Source organism: Daldinia loculata (genome assembly GCF_022478755.1).
Source record: "Daldinia loculata strain CBS 113971 unplaced genomic scaffold F4817scaffold_50, whole genome shotgun sequence".
NCBI lineage: Eukaryota > Fungi > Ascomycota > Sordariomycetes > Xylariales > Hypoxylaceae > Daldinia > Daldinia loculata.
This window is the reverse complement of record NW_026054904.1, coordinates 39,094-57,032: the sequence shown is the minus strand read 5'-3', so window position 1 is coordinate 57,032 and position 17,939 is coordinate 39,094. Positions and strand designations below refer to the sequence as shown.

Genomic DNA, 17,939 nt, shown 5'->3' with positions numbered 1-17,939 from the left:
ACGTTGGGATTGGCTCCGACGATGACGGCACTAAGATATAGTGCTTACAGGGTACGAAGTACATGCGCCTAACCGAGGCTGAAAATACATTAACAGATGGAGCAAATTAGGATGTACCTAAGGAAGTACCTCCCAGGAACTATAAAGTCACGTGGCAAAGCTGTACCTGGCCCGAGCTCCCTTATCGATCAAATGCGATAGCTTTTAGCGTTGGGTGCTTAGGTAATTTAGGTACGTTATGCAGGCAGACCCGGGCTTCGTCAACGCCTGCATTTTGATGTGAGCTTCCATCATTTCTAAACATTGCCTCTCAAATAATTCTACCAACATTAAACATTACCGCGCACCATCACACTCTACTCTGACCCGTTCTTCCCGCCAGTCTAGTCGTCAATCCCTGTTGATTTTACGACTCGGTGCACCTTGTAAACTTACTACAATTCACACTGCGATAGCGCCGACATATTAAGATGGACCGGTTGAACAGAATGCTTGCCGGTGCCAGCGGCATGGGACTCGGCGCCGCCCCGGGATCGGTAAGAAGCTTAGTTCTCAACGATATAGGTCCTCTGGATATCCCGTATGAGTACTAATATACTATCTAAATAGGACAACCAAAACCTAATCGACAACTCCGAGACAGTATACATTTCTTCCCTTGCGCTACTCAAGATGTTACGACACGGACGAGCAGGTGTGCCCATGGAAGTCATGGGACTTATGCTAGGAGAGTTCGTCGACGATTTTACAGTACGAGTGGTGGATGTCTTCGCTATGCCCCAGAGCGGTACCGGTGTCAGTGTCGAAGCTGTCGACCCGGTATTCCAGCAGAAGATGATGGACATGTTGACGCAAACCGGACGGTAAGATGGTCCCGTCTACCTCTCTTCCTATGCTTTTACTAATATTTCTGTGCAGACCTGAGTCGGTCGTTGGATGGTATCACTCTCATCCCGGATTCGGATGTTGGCTTTCCTCGGTCGATATCAACACCCAACAAAGTTTCGAGCAGTTAACACCGAGAGCCGTCGCCGTCGTCGTTGATCCCATACAGTCAGTCAAAGGAAAGGTCGTCATCGACGCTTTCCGCCTCATCAACCCGCAATCTCTGATGCTCGGACAAGAGCCAAGACAGAGTACTTCCAACTTGGGTCACCTCAATAAGCCCTCTATCCAAGCGCTTATTCACGGACTCAACCGACACTACTACTCTATAGGCATCAACTACCGCAAGACTGCGCTAGAGGAGAATATGCTCATGAACCTACACAAGCACGTATGGACCGAGGCATTACAGATGGAGGACTTCAGACACGAGGACGAGAAGAACAAGGAGCGTTTCAAGACACTGGTGACCTTAGCCGAGGGCTACGAGAAGAGAGTCAAGGAGGAGACCGAGTTGACCAAGGACCAGCTCAAGACGCGCTACGTTGGCAAGCTGGACCCCAAGAAGCATCTTGAGGATGTTGGACAGAAGCTTATCGAGGATAACATCGTTTCCGTGTCGAGGCAGATGATCGACAAAGAAGCTACGATGCCCAAAAAGGATGCAGCGGCTAATGGCCAATCGAACGGGGATCATATGGACGTCGAGGACGAGGAATTGTAAATCTGCATTCTCGAGAACAAATTTAATTCCAATCTGAGGTCTCGATCCTCAGCAGTGTATCATAGGCGTTGGAAGGGCTAGCGGGCCCGGTCTAGAGAGCCCGATAATGAACGGCTCGTTTCACGGCTCGGTCTTGCATATGTGCTAGCGAGGTATCATGAACAAGGGAATATTTCCGCCCATGCTAATACCATCTTAGTTTTTTCCTGCTGTGAAGAGTTTCGACTTCTGTGTGGCTACGTATTATTGACTTTGTTTTCTAGGGTTACTTCGATATATCGTCTACGCCTTGTCCTTGTTAGGCATTGTTATGGATAATAACAATGTTCCTAGTCCAAAGGTTCATTCTTCAACTTTAGGATTGTTCCTCCTCAAGTGAGCCAGTCGGTCTTTGAAGGCCAGGTTATAGAAAAAGGCATGAGTGAATCTACAAAGACGTCGCCTATGATCAAAGACATTGTTTAGAAGCTATATAATCTAGCCCGCGCCCAATCCCGCATCCACGTAATTCTAGTCGCCGAATAAAAAGTACTAATCAGTTGTCTCGTTTCATCCTACGTTAGCATAGCATAGCATAGCGTAGGTCTATTTACAACTACGACGATCGAAACTATAACTAATTCCACAGTGAGTATCCCACGCCAGTCGAACACTATGCCTTCTAATACGGATAGGTTATCCCTAAACCTGATCTGGTGCTGTATGCCTTGCCCGCAGCCGGAGATGTCTAGCCCAACCACCCCAACCACCCCCACGTACCTTCGCAATCGGTACAATGCCCAGGTAAGAGAGAGCTTAGACCGCCGCCAGCGCCCGCTTCACCTCCCAGCTAAACTCGAAAACGAACAAACCGGCCTTCCGCTCCAGCCCATCCACTCCGCTCCCGCAGAACCACAGCTCCCCCGCCCACCTCTCCCAACACACACCCGCCCGCGTCCCGGCCTTCCGCGCCAACGCTTCCCAACCACCTCCAACGGCGAGGACCCCCGCGCGAGCTGGAGCACATCGAGTCTCGACGCGGCGGAGCTAGCGCAGGTCTTCAACACTATCGCTACCGCCCTCGAACACGTGTCGTACGCGATCTGCGGACTAGGCGCCCTCGTGGACCACGGGTTTACGGGGCGCCGCGTCGCGCGCGTGAGTATCCTGTGCTCGGCGCACGCGAAAGACAACGTGCGCGCGTGGCTCGCGGCTAGTGGGTACGATGCGTTTGCGGACTCGGTGGGGGTGCCGGTTAAAGGTAGTGGGAGAGGGAGTGGGAGTGGGAGTGGGAGAGGGAAGGTGTGTCGCGTGCGCATAAAGTACCTGGACGACGGGTTCGAGAGGCTGGAGAAGGTGCGGTCTAGGGTGAGTGGTGCGTGGGTGCTGGGCTTGGCTAGTCAGTTGGATCATGCGGCGGCGGGGTATGTGGATTATCTTCGTAGGAGGGGGGGGAGTGGTGGTGATGATGATGAGGAGGAGGAGGATAAGAGGAAGACGGATTTGGCGCTGGAGACGATTGCCGGTGATATCTTTTGGATTCTGGATAGGGCGGCGCGTACGAATCATATTTTGGAGCCGAGATTACTGCCTACGCTACTCGGTCAGGAATTTTGGACCCCGTTTACAGACCGCTACGTCAACGCCAGGCCGGAGATAGCGCGCGCAGGCATCGACGTAGCGGCTGTGCTGTCGACGCACCGCGCGGAGCAGGCCGTTCGGGAACACGACGACATGCTACGGTCGTACGGCGTAGACCCCCACGCCGAACTAGTAAGTATCACCGCAGACGGCGTGGTCACGCAGCAGCCGCGCGGATTCGAGGGCATGCACACCCTGCGGGACAGTCACAGCGCCCAGCCTGCTCTTCTAGAAAAGAAGAAGAAGAAGAAACAGGTCAAGTTCCTAGACGGGCTGCGGCGGAGCTCGAGTAAGTCCCACACTGAGGGCTCGTCGTCGTCTATAAAGGAAAGTATTTCCCGCAGGATGGGCTTGGCGCGCAGACATACTTCGAAGGCTACGTTAAGTGATCGGCCGGAAGACACGTTGTTGCCGCGGAGGCTTAGCGAGATACCGAGGTCGTTTTCGACGAGCGGGGCGTGAGTGGGTGGGTGAGTGGGTGAGTGAGAAAATGTACCTCCTATGGTGGTAGGTATGCAAGAGGTATCATACGTACGCTCCGAGCTTTAAGTTCTCTATTGCGTAACGCCTAGGTTAGGCAGTTTCTTTGGATATGAATAATATTGAATTCTCAACTTTTTCTATCCTTGATTCATAAAGAACTAATCTCTGGCAGGTGGTGCGTAATGGTGTTCGAATCCAACTAACTATCATGGCAAAGGGGGAAGAATACACATCAGGCGAGTGAGTGTATACATTCCACAGGATAAAAGTCTGTGTATATCAAGCTCTAGATTACAGTCCTATCTCTCTTCCTATACCAAGGTCCTGTTGAAGGCTTAAAGAGAGTCTTTACAGAGGTATTCTAGCCCCTCTCAGTGCTACATCTCGGAAGCTTTTGATTTTGAGTCTTGAGAATGCTTTAGACTTGGAATGAATATGGTTCTTAGGTGGAACTCTTCGCTTACCAGAGTACAGTTGTGTTTCGAACACTGAGGAAGAAGAGGATATTGAAGAGGAAAAAACAGAACCTGGCTTACAAGTGACTTTTACTTTACCACTTGACCACCCAATTCATGTAGGCTTTTGGGTTGTTGAAATACATAACTTAAACCTTGATTATTCTACGTCAAGCAATCAAATACGCTGGTACAATTCAACTTAGCGTTGATCGTCTTTGTACCTATTCCCAGAGTTCCAGAAGTCGACCAGGAAAAAGGGGGTAGCATATGACACTTATGTACGAGCGATTATCTCGAAACCTTACATAATTCTCCCGTATCCACATGTCAAGTTACATTAAGCAACCTTATTTGAGGTAAGACCGTGGAAAGCATCGCTCTGACCCTTTTCCGGGTAGTCGGCGGGATTTAGGAGGACGTTGGTGCCGGCGGTTTCCGTTGTCACATAGAGGCTAACGACATCAAGTACGGGGAAAAGGTATAATTACCCCAAGAACGTTACTGAAACAACCGTTATATCTGGACATCTAAGCTACCAAATTATGGTTCCTATGCGACAGACATGCATATACAAAATGGCTAGCTAGAGTCTCAAAGCAAGAAAGATTCTAGATATTTGGTGGGAGAGGGTGGATGATACTCACACGTCCTTAAGGCGAGACGAGTTCTGGGTCCTTGATCAAGTAGTACGCCGAGGACTTTTTGTTCCCCTTTTCTGTTCTTAGTTTTCCTTTATCGGGCCCGCGACTAGACTACGTCAGTGATAGAAAGGAACTCTTAATAGATAGGAGTAGAGAATCATAGAAAATAAAATCACATCCCTACACCTCCCAGATATTTGGTAGTTGACCCGACAGAACGGACACGCCATCCCTAATCGAGAAACAACCTTGAGGATCGTCTCTTTCATATTAGCTCACGCTATAATTCTTTACTCTCCACTTCTTCTCATTTTGTGTACGTATCTGGGTCGGACTGCTGCTTTGAAGGCATCTTTTCCAGAACTTTATGTTGCTTGGAGACACATTGTCACTTGTGAAGATCGTGACTATGTCGCAACCCTTACACGCGTTGCGGCTCAGCACTTCGGGGTTTGTCTGACATGTAACTTCAGTTCAATCCTAGATCCTGGTCTTCGACTATTCTGTCCCGCTCAAGATGCTATAGTTCTTATATTTGTGCCTTACTTTAGATACCATCGTAAAAGCCGCTAAGCAACTGTCTCCCGGGACCTGCTGCTGTCTAAAGCGGAGATACTTTCCGATGCGGTCTTGATTCGTGATTTCTGACACAGGCTAGGGCACGCCGAGCCCTTCAATGTTGGGAGTGAATGGATCCACGGTCGTTTGGATAAAGTGACAAACGAAATGATTGGGAAAACTGTGCAGGATATATTCGGATATATATCCCGGATCCCCAGGATATCTTCGGTGTTCCGTTCCTCAAGAGCCGCCCCATCCTTACCTGGCACGCATCTCGGGATCAGCCAGCGGAAATTACCACCACCCTACCATGGAGATTCCCCAAGAAGGAGAGTCGATTTACTATCGATTCCAGGCTGCATTCTCTCGCGACTCATACGGCAACTTATTGTATTGCACAGGTCCGCAGGAAACCCGAATCAGGCGGCACTGGCACATCATAAGCGCCGACCTTTGTACTTGGAATGACACAGTTAGCGTAGAAAAGATGCCCTACTATTGCGCTGAGCTGGACGACGACTTACAGGGATTGCAATTGTACGAGCTATATCAAACCTCGAATGGATCTTTTACCGGAATCATCCTTGATAACCTGGTAAGCCCCACGGATGCTAAGAGAGAGTTTGAGGCCTTTTTCAATCGTTTGCTCCTTCGCCAGGCCAACTTTGCCATCACTGATCAGGCTGATCCGGGCCCTTCTAGTCCGGGCCCTTCTGATCTTTATACTGAGTTGGTTACTGAGAAAATAGTGTCCCTGTTTGACACGAACCTTCGATATCAAGGTGAACATGATAAGTGGTGTGTTTCTGGACGAGTTTACTTTACGGAGCGCGTTCACCATTTTACTTCTCAGGGTCGGAAGCTTGAGCTTTGTCTGCCCGCCTTCCCCTGTAAATCGACCAATACAGACAAGGTCACGGGTAAAGACCCGGATTATGGCGAGCAGCTGGCCCTAGAACATCTTCACGGCTTTGTCGAAGCTATCGAGGCGGTATACAGCGCGGGTGCGAAGCTCTGGATAATTAGCGACGGACATGTTTTCAGCGACTGCAGTATGTACCATCTTTGCCCCTGACTCTGGCAAGTTGTACTAACCGTTTATAGTTGGTGTCGACGATAAAGATGTGGACGCGTATAGTCGGAAGTTGATCAAGATGAATCGAGAAATCGGCTTTCAAAGGGGCAACACAGACCGAGTAGGTTTCAAATCTCTTGTCGACCTCTTTGAGTTGGAGAAGTACAATAGCCCGTCAAAGCTTGCGAAGATCTCCAAACTAGATATTCCGTCCATCAATCACTATGTCCAGACGGGAATAACCGTAGAAGCTGAACTTTGCCGACGTCTCTTAATGGCTGGATGCCAATCGCAGAAGGCCGCGCTCCGAACTAAGATTGAGTCCAAAGAGGCCGGGATCCTAGCATTATATCGTGGATTTTCGCGGTTCATGCTTGAGGATCTGGAGCTCCATCCATTTACGCGAACAATGAGCCGCTCAAAACAGAAGAAACTCTCGTCCAAAGTAGCATTTGAGATGATGATGGTAAAGCCCTGCTCCCCATCCAAACTTTATCCTAGAGTTATATAGAGCAGCAGAAATAAACTAACCGCAACAATCGTAGAGAAATCAAGCATACTCAAATCTTGTGGAACTTCTCTTCCCCAACCATATTCGGTTGTCGATCCACGCGTAAGTTGCCCAGGCTTAACCTGAGACATTGTCTCACTAGTCTTGACGGGACAAAACTAACGATATGTACCCCTTAGACATAACAATGCTGGACCCAAGTTTGGCGTTCAACTTTTTGACCCAAAATTGGTCAGAGCAGTTGAGTCACTCTCGCCGCACAGCAACTCCATAACTTCCCGTGATCTATTGCATATTCCTACTCCTTGGCATAACTGCGTGGCGAAGGTAACCGGCAGTGAGGTTTTGTATGTGACTAAGGCTAAGGTAGTGCGGGAATCCATTGCCTGTGGAGAAATGACGGGAAAGTTAGCCGTGCAAGATAACGGAACCGACACCAGCGGCGCAGTATATTTCGCTCTGTGTGTTACTGGTCAAGGTGGAGCCGATGGTCGAAAGCGAGAGGCATCGAAGCGGGAAAAGATCCCTTCGGAGACTCAGAAAAATGCTAAGTCTAAAGGGGTTGGCACCTCGTAAGTGATCGAAGTTACTTGCCAATGATGTTTCCAAGGAGGTATTGCAGAAGACTAACCTAACTCTCAAGGCTGATTGTTTCTTCCGCCTCGTGTCAGCCACCTAATCCAAAGTCGCTAGAGTGCGACACCGATTACGTCTTCGTATAAGTCTGTGCTAAGACACTGCGAACATTGTCGTACATGTTCTCGCCAAAATAGGAGAAGGACTGAGGACACTTTCCGAGATTGGCGATATAGATCTCGCTTAGGGATTCCAATAAGGGATCTAGATATGCATCTGTCTTTGAGAAAAGTAATAATAAATTCTTTTTTGCACGTATCGAGGCTGCTTGATATGGCTTATGATCAGTCTGAAATATCAATCGTATCTACCTACTGATATGATAGGTAGATGAAAGAATTGTCTGAGGTAGACCCATGTATGGTAGGCGGTATAATTGGTATCAAACTGAAAAAGACCAATTAAAGCGCGTTAGCAGGCAAGCAGGATTTGGGCTTAACGATAGCGAAGATAGACGAAGCTACAAGTGAAGATGTACAATATTTGCTCTCTTGTGTGACCATTGTCATTAATAGGTAGGTTAGGTAATACCCAATAGGCGTGTAAGCAGAATGCCGCAAAGATTGTAGTTGCCTACTTTATACTGTACAACATCGTAAGGTGGCAGGTGGGCCTTACGGCCATAACTTGCTCAAATGTGCTCCCGGCCAAGAATAGGTACCTACAGCAGGTATTTTGTGTGCCAAGGTACTAACAGTTTAGAACTACTGATTTTCAGGATCAAACTATTACAGCCCATGCGGTGGCACAACAAGGGTAACTACATGTAAATTCCTTCAACGGTCAGTCTATCAGATTAGGACACTGAAAGCCATGGTAACCATAAATAATTAAGGTTCGACCTGACGGCTCTCCCGTCAACTGTCTTCCCGTTGTTTCTGCCGCACTGCCCTTAACTTAATTTCTTTTCTGCTGGCAGGTCTTTACTTTTTCTTCTTCTTTTTTTTATCGTCCCGTGCAATTCCAAACAGGTAACAACTTCAAGGCTTACCTAAGTTGCATATACACCATCCATAGACTCTAGGTAGAAGTCTCAACCCATCGGATTAACATCCAATCTATATTGAAATTCTAACCTGTGACGCAATTCTCATATATCAGCTAAGATGGAAATGGGATCAATGACGACGTCTAGCACGATGAACATGGCAACCCCGACTATGACCGCTGCTGCATCATCAAGCACTGCTACGATGGATATGGATATGGGCATGGGAGGAGGCTGCCAGATCAACGTAAGTGATCTTCTATCTACATAATACATAATTGACTATTTAGATTCGACACGGTAAAGTTTAACTAACATGAATAGATGCTCTGGAACTGGTACACAGTCGATGCCTGCTTCATTTCTTCCTCTTGGCACATCACATCAAAGGGAATGTTTGCAGGCTCTTGCATTGGTGTTATCCTGCTTGCTATCCTACTCGAGTTCCTGCGCCGCTCTGTTAAAGAGTACGACAACTACCTCGTCCGCAAGAATGCTAGTCATGGCCTCGTTGTTTCTGTTGCTAGTAATGATAACAACGAGAATGGTCGCACTTCTCCTAAGCCTGACCAGACTCCTCCTGGAGAGGCACCCTCAGTCAACACCGTAGCGGGCAACGGTTATAGACCCAAGCTGATTGAGCAGGCTATCCGTGCCTTCCTCCACACTGCTCAGTTTGTCGTGGCTTACTTCCTCATGTTGTAGGTCTCCTAATTTCATTCTTTGTATTCTCAAATAACATCAAAATGGATTAACATGGCTAACTACCTTTTATTAGACTTGCCATGTACTACAATGGCTACATCATCATCTGCATCTTCATTGGTGCCTACATTGGCAGCTTCATCTTCCAGTGGGAGAAGCTTGGCGGGTAAGTGCTTTAATAAACCCTTTGAGCACTATGCCTTCTTTCAACTCTAACGATTATATTAGTGGACAGCAGACAAGTGCTGCAAAGGAAGCTACCGTATGCTGCGGTTAAGACGTGGATCAACAACATAAATTCTGAATAAAAAGCTGGATTGATTTCATAAGGGTTCGGTGAATGAAGTCAAATAAGAGGAGTTGGCTTTGACGATAACGCGATATACCACTTTGCATTACACTGGCGGTTAGGATATAATAATTCAATCCCAAGACTCTAAGATAAAATTTTGCAACTGTACTCTTTCTTGGAGGATTTGTCAACGCGAAGCTGTGTTTCAATTCTCGCAATATGTGATACTCTGTGGTTAGGGGGTCTAATTCCTTTAGCTTCATATAATGAGAAAATACCCGATCACACTCAACTAATCACTAACAATTTATAACTTGATCCTGGGTTTAATAAATTGACATTTGCTTATATAGTAGTTGAGAAGTTGGACAGGATTACTATGCTCAACTAGAAATATTGGTTGTCTACTTTGTCTACTTTGATACACTGATACTCATGCACTCGAATGGCTTCTATTTCCATTTCAGGGCGTCCCAAATACGTACCAATGGTCCTGCTCTCTTCCGAAATCTCATCATCGCTCCCATTATCGCAAGTCCTGCTCATTCTGTAAGTTAGATGCGTAGCCATTATATTGAAAGCAGGTTAACAAAAAGGGGGATATTTGCTTGCTAAGGGCGCTGGCGATGTGCTTAATAAGGAGATGTACCTAAGTACCTAATATCGGCTTGTGGTCCGAGCTTACCTTTCATGATAGCACGTGATAGGTGGAGACCAGCCTCTTTTCTTTCCAGCAACTCGAAACCTTTGGAATGAACAAACTCCATTTTTCTCCAGCTAATCAAAAAGCACCGTCTCATTTTCGCGTTTGCCTCCGAACAATTATTTTCTGTAAATCATTACATTCTAACCTTCAAAATGGCCGCCGCTAAAGACAGCTTTCTTGACCTGGAAAGGCATCGGCAGAAGCTAGAGGAAAATGTCACGAGACTTTCTAATGCGCTTGACCACTGGAAACAATGGAAGAAAGAGTATGAAGCGCTGCGAGCCGATGTAAAGTCGCTACCGTTAGCAGCTGGTCGGAAGGAGCTGAGAAACACCCGGGAAAAGTTCAAGGGCAAGTTATTGAATGAGAAGGAGCTCGTTGACGTCTTCGGGCGTGACGACTCGAAGAAGGTCGAGCAGATCATTAGTACGCTCACTAATCGGCTGGATTATGTCTCCAAGAATATCGACACGCTTGGTAAGCAGCATGAAGAGGCAGAAAACAGACTTGCTGCTGTCACAATTGTTGCAAACCCAGACGCAACTGATGAAGATGGACTACCAATCACCGAGATATTAGAGGAGCTGGACGACGACGACAATATTGTGTCGTATAGCCTACGCACCGCAGGAGATAGCCAACCCCAAGTCCTTGAAGCTCTTCGAAAAGCTGGAATTTCTGATTTTTCACCTACTGATCCTACCCCGATACCCGAGGACTCACAGAAGACGCAGGATGGCAAATCAACAACATCGAATGGTGACTTGAGTACATCAAACCAGCAATCTAAGGGACCCCAGGTGAATGATTCGCCAAAGGTTGCTCCAGATGCGCTTAATGGTTCGCAGGCCAAGGAGAAAGCGAAAGTAAAATCTGCATCTAGGAAGAAGAGCGTGAAATTTAGCGATGACACGAAATCTGGAGAAGAGCTGGAGCAGTCGGAAACTGCCAAGAGACTGGAAGAGATCCTACAAAAAGCTAAGGATCAGCAGAGCATAATATCAGACCCCATTCTCCCTGCCGACGAATCTATGGAGGATGCCGCACTGAGAGAAGATATGATTCGTTACAACAAAGAGACGATGGAGTTTGAGATGGCTCCTATTGTTGCCGAGTTGCAACTGGAAGAAGGATCTACGGGTGACGATACAGACGACTATAGTGACTATGAAGAGGAAAACGATGACGATGAAGACGAGTGGGGTAAGACCAAGCTCGCTGTTGATGATGATTGGAAACGGCGGATGCTAGAACTCAAGGAGAGGCTGAGCGACTATACCTTTAGTAAGAACCAGGCAGCAGATGACGAGGAAGATATGGTAGAAGGTATTGGCCGCATAAGCATCAAACGTGAGAATGGAGATGCTTTAAATGGCAATGTCGAAAGTCTGCCAATCGTCCCATCCGAAGCCGAAAACCAGTCATCAGCACAAGACAACAAGAAGAGCGTTAGATTTGCCCAGAGTCTTGATATAGCCGAAGCGCCAGCGTCAGCTCCGGAGCGAGTGTCCCAGACACAATCAAAGCAGCACGAGGTGGACCCATTATCCGACGTTGTGATGGAGCGCAGTAGCAGCAGCAGGACAACACAACCGACAGCAGCACCAAGCAAGAAAGTATCCCGGTTCCGAAAGGCGAGGAATAATGGGACCCCTATAAATACAACTCCGGTAGCCCTGGGTGGTACCCCTATCATGCCAGATACACCCGATGTCGTTGGACCTACCCCCTCAGGACCGGAAAACCAGACCCTGGCGACTTCTATCTTGGAGCATGAACCATCTTCGGAAGCTAGGGAGCCGGACGAATTCGATGCCAATATGCTACAAAAGCAGGCTACAGAAGAATACTACAAGATGCGCAACAAGCTCATCTACCAACAGGGCGGGTTCATGAAGGAAGATGAAAGTCCTATCCAGCCACTTGATGAAGAGCAGGGTGGACCAAAGCGGATGAGTCGCTTCAAGGCGGCTAGGCTGGCTAAATCTTAAAGAGGACCGAAGCCTTGCGTTAACTCGACCCAAGTGATATGCCTAGTTTTCGGATCGTTCTGCGACTGCGGTTCGCATTTGACCTGCAACTGGAGGTCTTCGTCGTTGAAGAGGTTTTATAACATGAGATAAGCCTCGCAGGAGATCGGTCACCTTGGCAATTGGCATGTAGACGACACGCGCTTGGTCCGTACCTAGGTAGCATCAATGCATCACCCTATTACGGCCAACATGTCCTAAGACTCTCAACGAGTATAAGAAATCAATAGGAAGCTATCGACAAGAGGTAAGTTCATGCCGTGTGCCCAACGTAAGTGGTTTTTGATATTTCTGTTTTTTATTTTTTAAACTGCGGACAACCGCGACGGAACGCTTATCAATCTGACAATTGATGCGTAGCGGCTATCATCTGCTATGTCATTACTAGCGATTCCAAGATTGAACCAGAGCAGGGCTCTCTGACGCCGCTACCCTTGGTCTTGTTTGCCTTTTCCGTGGTACTGGCGATTCGTTTCACCCTGCACATTCCATTTCTCTCGTAGCACTTATATATACATACGTAATTAATAAGATGCACTTTTATTCCAAAGCCTTTCCGTGCTCTTGATACTTCGTGTGTCCTTATAACTATATGCAGCAAGCAAGCATGTCCTCACGGTATTTCCCAACTGTACTCTTCCGTAACTTGGTAGGGAGCAAGTATCTTAATTTACCTTGGCGTTGCTAAAGTCGAGTTCGGGATGCTGGGCCTGGAACTTCTTGAGGATGTCGGCCTTCTTCTGCTCGTCGGAGGAGGGCAGGCCCATCTCCTTCTGGCGCTGGTCGTACATCATCTTCTCGACCATGCCGCGGGTCTCGCCGTCGAGGTCGCTCAGCTTGGAGTTATCGGGCTGGATTTTGGTCACGTCGATCTTGGGCGCGGTGGTCACGACGTGCGCCCACCATTCCATCTTGTTCGCTTTGTCTAGGTGGATCTCGATTGTCTTGGTCCCGTCCGGTGACGAGGTGAGCGTCCAGGTGGACTCTTCGGTTAGGATTGTGTGCGGGAGGTCGCCCTGGGGAGGGGTTAGTACGGGGGGTATAAATATGTATATCGTGATTTATAGCCTTGGTAGGTATATACGCACATCGATGATGGGGTCTTGGCCTTTGATGCCGACCTTGAGCTTCTGCCTCTTGAACTCGACAACGAGATCTCGGGCCTTGAGGTTTCCGGGGACAGTGATGTTGATGTCAAGGTCAGCGATGGTTTGGTTCCATTTGTAGGGCAGCGCTGCTTGTTCCTCGGCTTCCTTGGCGCGGGCAGTGGCTTCTTGCTCGGGGGTGAGATCTATAATAATATGGTTTGTTAGTTAATTTGTAACCGATAGTGCTGGTTTGCGTTTAAGACGTGCGCGTACCGTTGTCTGCCATTGTTTATAATTTCGCAATGTTTTGGTGTTGGGTTTGTCTGCGCCGTTTGTGTACTTGTAAGTTTCAGCAAGAGAATCAGTCAGAAGGCTAGCGAAGACGTAGTAGCTTCATACATATTGAAAGCCTGAAAGCTTGATGGAGGGGCAATTGTTTAACCTGGGTAGTGGGGCATGGTACCCCCTGCTGCTCTATGGAAATTCTAGACCAATGGAAAACAAGCAAGTAATTTTAGCTTTCTGCAGGCCGTACATGTGTACATTACGTTAGGTAATGTCTTAAAGTGAAGGTGAAATCAAACTTGAGAACTTCTTTTAAGTTGCATTCATTCTTTCTTCTACCACAACCCGTCCCACGGCCGTCTTGGTGGTCATCCCTTACAGGAATATTGGACAACACTTTACCGTAATCAAATACCAACTTACCCCTCGCAAGACGAGATTCGACCCAAATGAATGACCACCATTCGACCAGGCTTTCTCTCACCCATCCACCGCTCTAACCGTTCTTCTTCCTCATATTTAACCCACCTCGCAGGACGAGATACTTAACGCCGAACATTGGGTACATTAGTAGTCTTGTACACATTAGGAGCTCTGTATACACTCGCAAGTAAAAAAAAGGAATCATGTCTCGAAAGCACATACCCACCGCCACCGCATCTAACGTACGATCACTCGATCACGTCCCAGATAACACCTGCCCAGTATGTAATCGCATACGGTATCTGAATACAGACATGGAATTCTTAATTAATCCAGAGTGTTATCATCCAATGTGCATCAACTGTGTCAATAACATCTTCAGCAAAGGGCCCGCGCAATGCCCCGTGGCCACCTGCACCAAGACCCTGCGCCAGCGCGGCTTCCGCTCCGCCTTTTTTAAGGACCTCAGGATCGAGCGTGAGGTTGACCTACGCCGCCGTGTTCAGGCTATTTTCAACATGACCCAGGACGACTTCGTCTCGCTCCGCGACTACAACGACTACCTACAGCAGGTCGAGGACCTTACTTTCGACTTAGTTAATGGGGACGAGACAGAGCAGCGGAATGCTGAGCAGAAACTGCTTGCGTACGAACAGAAACACAAGGATGATATCGAGAAGAATAAGAAGAAAGGCCGCGAAGCGGATTCCCTGCGCAAACAGCGCGAAGCTGCGGAAGCGGAAGCAGCGCGCCAACGGAGAATCGAGGACCAGCGGGAAGAAGAGCGCGCCCGCGCCGAAGAAGCCTCCATAAACGCCGAGGTCATGGAAGCCCTCGAGCGAGGCGAACCCGGCACCGCCGCAGAAATCCAAGCGCGTATCATCGCGCAGAAGCGCGCGCGCGTCGCCGAAATCGCAGGCTCGAACTTCCCCAGCTTACTCAACGCATCCGACACACCCGCACCCGCATCTACCGACACACTCCTCTCGATCCGTGGTCTTAAAGACAAATCCAAACGTGACGAGGACGCAGATTACTACCTCCGGCCATACGACGCGTTCGCAGGCTTAGACCTCAAACCCACGCGGTACGAGCTGCACGAGCGCTACGATAACCCTTGGCTCGAGGACGCTCGCAGCCGCGACGACCACCGCGTCCCTGGATATAGTACCCACGAGTACGAGGCGCGCGCCATGTTTGATGCGTTTGCGGGATTGGGCGTGTTTGTAGCGGAGGAGAAGGCGGATGCGCAGAAGGCGGTTGGGACGGTCGGTGCGGAGGAGGCGGCGAGGACGGGGAGGACAACAGGGGTGAAAGTTGAAGAGGATGTTTTTGCTTAGAGGGGGGTGGTTGAGAGGGTAGCAATAGAAGATCTTACGTTTGCCCTCCTCCCCAATCTAATTGATCCAGTCTGATTACGATTAGGAATTTTAATAAAAAAGTCAATGTTGGCCCGTGCACAATATTTCCGTGGCCAGTGGCCACGGAAATATTACTTGCGCAATCCGAATATCTAATAGACAAAATATGGTTAAGTTTAGAACCTTTTCAAAAATTTCACGATTGGCCTGTGCGCAACCAACAACTTTGGTCCAAGGTAATACAGTCGATTTCAGCTTTTTTGTAAGAGTCAACATTAAAAACATTAAAAATAACAATATCAACGCGTTTCCAAGTGATAATTTATATTCACTTAATCATTAGTAAATACATGCATTACAAGTATTCCAGGTGTTTCGGGGGTTAAAATTGGCTATAGTATTGGCTGTAATACCATCGGTTGCAACACTACCCGCTGCAATACACGTCAAGGCTTACATATGTACGGATTAGGTAGTATCGCAATGCTATACGGGTATGCAGAAATGCGGGAGGGCTTGAGCAATAGTATTAATCTTAAGTCATGTCTTTAAGTGCGAGCTTGACACAGGTACACACCCCGTTAATATTCACAAATCAAGACTTCGTGTTAAAGTACCGTAAATAGAACTGTTGTTGCAAAAAAGAGAAAAGGGACCAGTAGGGGCTGAGCGCTTAAACCCCCTTATATAGCGGTATGCTATGGCCACGCTGGCGGTCCACTGTGACCCGTAATGGTACTGTAATGCTTATTATGTTTGTGTTTTTAAACGTTAAGGCCTGGTATATAAGAACGTGATACCGTACGGGTATGCAAAATCTGGAGAGTTAAAGCAAGTATATTGTTACCCCGAGTTATAAAAATAGAAGGCATTTTGTACGTTGTTGTGAGATATTAAGTCATTGCAAACGTTACACCTTTTTGTAACCTTGGTGCCTTAGACCAGAATTTGCCGAACGCCACGCTCGTGGCTTAGGTACAGATACAATGGCACATGGAAGCCACGCGTTTCGTGGTACAAGCACGCGCAGCCCACTACATGCTCAATGAATTCAAGTTTAAGGCACTGAGATAAGTGTCAGATATTATACTCTTGATAAACGTCATACATAGAGTAAATGTTAAGATATATGGAATTGAACTATCAACGCTTGTTTCTTTTACAAGGGTGTTACGCGCCTTTTATATAGTATATTAGATTTACCTTTGAAGCTACCTAACCCTGACAATAAAACAACCCTCAATAGAGAGCTACCCCGCGGTTACTCCACTAACACTTATACCTTTTAAACCAGCTCCATGTACGTACAACTCCGCTAGTTTTACATTAAAGCCTTCTTATAGCGGTACCCTTTACGGAGCTGGTGTGCGATATATACAGACATATTCGACATCGAAAATGGCTTTTAAGGCTAAGGGTGTTTACGCATTCGATAAGAAAGACCTGATCTTTCTCGGATTCGATCCGGATGGGTTTGAGAACCTTGTGGCCTCCCATAAAGGTATTACGAAGAATCGAAAGAAGCTTCTTACCTCGTTGGAAGGAGCTCGTAGAAGGGTGAATTCCGTGCTAAATGTTTATTCACAAAAACAGGCGCTGTCTCGATACCCGTGGCGTTTCGAATTTAGGGCTCATTCTGACCTCTTGTCACATAGCTGATACGTACTTATTGGGACGTTAGAGGAGGTGATACCTAGATGATCTGATTGATTATGTTGAGATTGTGAGAACGAGCAATGCATTAGTAGTTGCGAAAAAAACAGAGGTTTTAGGTCACTTGATGGTGACTCGTTCTAACATCTTAACCTGGATAAAGCAAGTAGAAAAGATTGGAAGGCGTTTTTGGATCAGCGAACCAACGCCATAGGTATGCCATCATTAAAACAGATCGATCGTAAGGCCAAAATCCCTAGGTATGCCTTTTTCACGATAAGTTTTTTAAAATGCTTCGGTTTTATGGATAAAAGTAGATATAAATAGAAGACACTGGTAATATATGTGTATCTTGTAAAGGTACGGAAGATAGTTATTATACCGCTATACCACCAAATGTAAATCGTTGATAGTTCGAGAAACTGTCGATGCTATCTAGCCTATAAATACTGTACCGTCACGGTTGCTACAAAAGTCACAATGTTATTTTGTGTATGTAACCAAGGCCTTGCGGCTTGTTGCAAAAATCTTACGTTTTAAGTTCTTTAAAACATCACCTTTAATAAACGACACCTTTTGGTTTCAGCCTCGTGATAGTAACACCACTATATTTTCTCATATTACCAAAACATTTTCCACTGCGTTAACAACTTGTTTTCGCTTGTAAATATTATTTTATACTAATATTACTTTTTATAAAACTATTAATATATAAGTAAAAATTCCGAATCTAAATTATAACAACCTATCGGTTTACGATTAAGAATAGGATTAGGGATTAGGGTTAAGGTTACGGTTTAAGGTTAAGGTTTGG

At 47.1% G+C, this 17,939-nt stretch overlaps 7 protein-coding genes across 7 annotated transcripts; 6 read left to right on the top strand and 1 right to left on the bottom strand.

The window, feature by feature from the left end:
• Positions 1-249: 249 nt before the first annotated feature.
• On the top strand, positions 250-1,803 carry F4817DRAFT_346623 (Mov34-domain-containing protein). Its single transcript, XM_049304431.1, has 3 exons — positions 250-536; positions 610-863; positions 919-1,803. Exons 1-3 carry the CDS (start codon positions 471-473, stop codon positions 1,607-1,609), a joined length of 1,011 nt encoding a protein of 336 aa, XP_049156175.1. The 5' UTR covers positions 250-470; the 3' UTR covers positions 1,610-1,803.
• Positions 1,804-2,096: 293 nt separating this feature from the next.
• On the top strand, positions 2,097-4,291 carry F4817DRAFT_218137 (uncharacterized protein). Its single transcript, XM_049298780.1, has 2 exons — positions 2,097-3,801; positions 3,885-4,291. The coding sequence occupies exon 1, from the start codon at positions 2,264-2,266 to the stop codon at positions 3,689-3,691; it is 1,428 nt and encodes a 475-aa protein (XP_049156174.1). The 5' UTR covers positions 2,097-2,263; the 3' UTR covers positions 3,692-3,801; positions 3,885-4,291.
• A 1,391-nt stretch (positions 4,292-5,682) lies between these two features.
• F4817DRAFT_360744 (Pyoverdine/dityrosine biosynthesis protein-domain-containing protein) lies at positions 5,683-7,534 on the top strand (the record flags this gene model as incomplete). The annotated part of the gene is made up of 5 exons (XM_049306315.1): positions 5,683-5,844; positions 5,917-6,424; positions 6,477-6,913; positions 6,993-7,060; positions 7,138-7,534. The coding sequence occupies 5 exons, from the start codon at positions 5,683-5,685 to the stop codon at positions 7,532-7,534; spliced, it is 1,572 nt and encodes a 523-aa protein (XP_049156173.1).
• A 668-nt stretch (positions 7,535-8,202) lies between these two features.
• Positions 8,203-9,948, top strand: F4817DRAFT_346607 (Ctr copper transporter family-domain-containing protein). Its single transcript, XM_049304430.1, has 4 exons — positions 8,203-8,829; positions 8,907-9,283; positions 9,361-9,453; positions 9,516-9,948. Exons 1-4 carry the CDS (start codon positions 8,701-8,703, stop codon positions 9,562-9,564), a joined length of 648 nt encoding a protein of 215 aa, XP_049156172.1. The 5' UTR covers positions 8,203-8,700; the 3' UTR covers positions 9,565-9,948.
• A 393-nt stretch (positions 9,949-10,341) lies between these two features.
• Positions 10,342-12,659, top strand: F4817DRAFT_217980 (Prefoldin subunit-domain-containing protein). Its single transcript, XM_049298778.1, has one exon. It carries the CDS (start codon positions 10,438-10,440, stop codon positions 12,274-12,276), a length of 1,839 nt encoding a protein of 612 aa, XP_049156171.1. The 5' UTR covers positions 10,342-10,437; the 3' UTR covers positions 12,277-12,659.
• A 71-nt stretch (positions 12,660-12,730) lies between these two features.
• F4817DRAFT_217972 (CS-domain-containing protein) lies at positions 12,731-13,796 on the bottom strand. Its single transcript, XM_049298777.1, has 3 exons — positions 13,677-13,796; positions 13,404-13,606; positions 12,731-13,331 (listed from the first exon to the last, which is right to left on the bottom strand). The coding sequence occupies exons 1-3, from the start codon at positions 13,687-13,689 to the stop codon at positions 12,981-12,983; spliced, it is 567 nt and encodes a 188-aa protein (XP_049156170.1). The 5' UTR covers positions 13,690-13,796; the 3' UTR covers positions 12,731-12,980.
• Positions 13,797-13,974: 178 nt separating this feature from the next.
• F4817DRAFT_346602 (CDK-activating kinase assembly factor) lies at positions 13,975-15,773 on the top strand. Its single transcript, XM_049304429.1, has one exon. The coding sequence runs from the start codon at positions 14,315-14,317 to the stop codon at positions 15,449-15,451; it is 1,137 nt and encodes a 378-aa protein (XP_049156169.1). The 5' UTR covers positions 13,975-14,314; the 3' UTR covers positions 15,452-15,773.
• Positions 15,774-17,939: the final 2,166 nt, after the last annotated feature.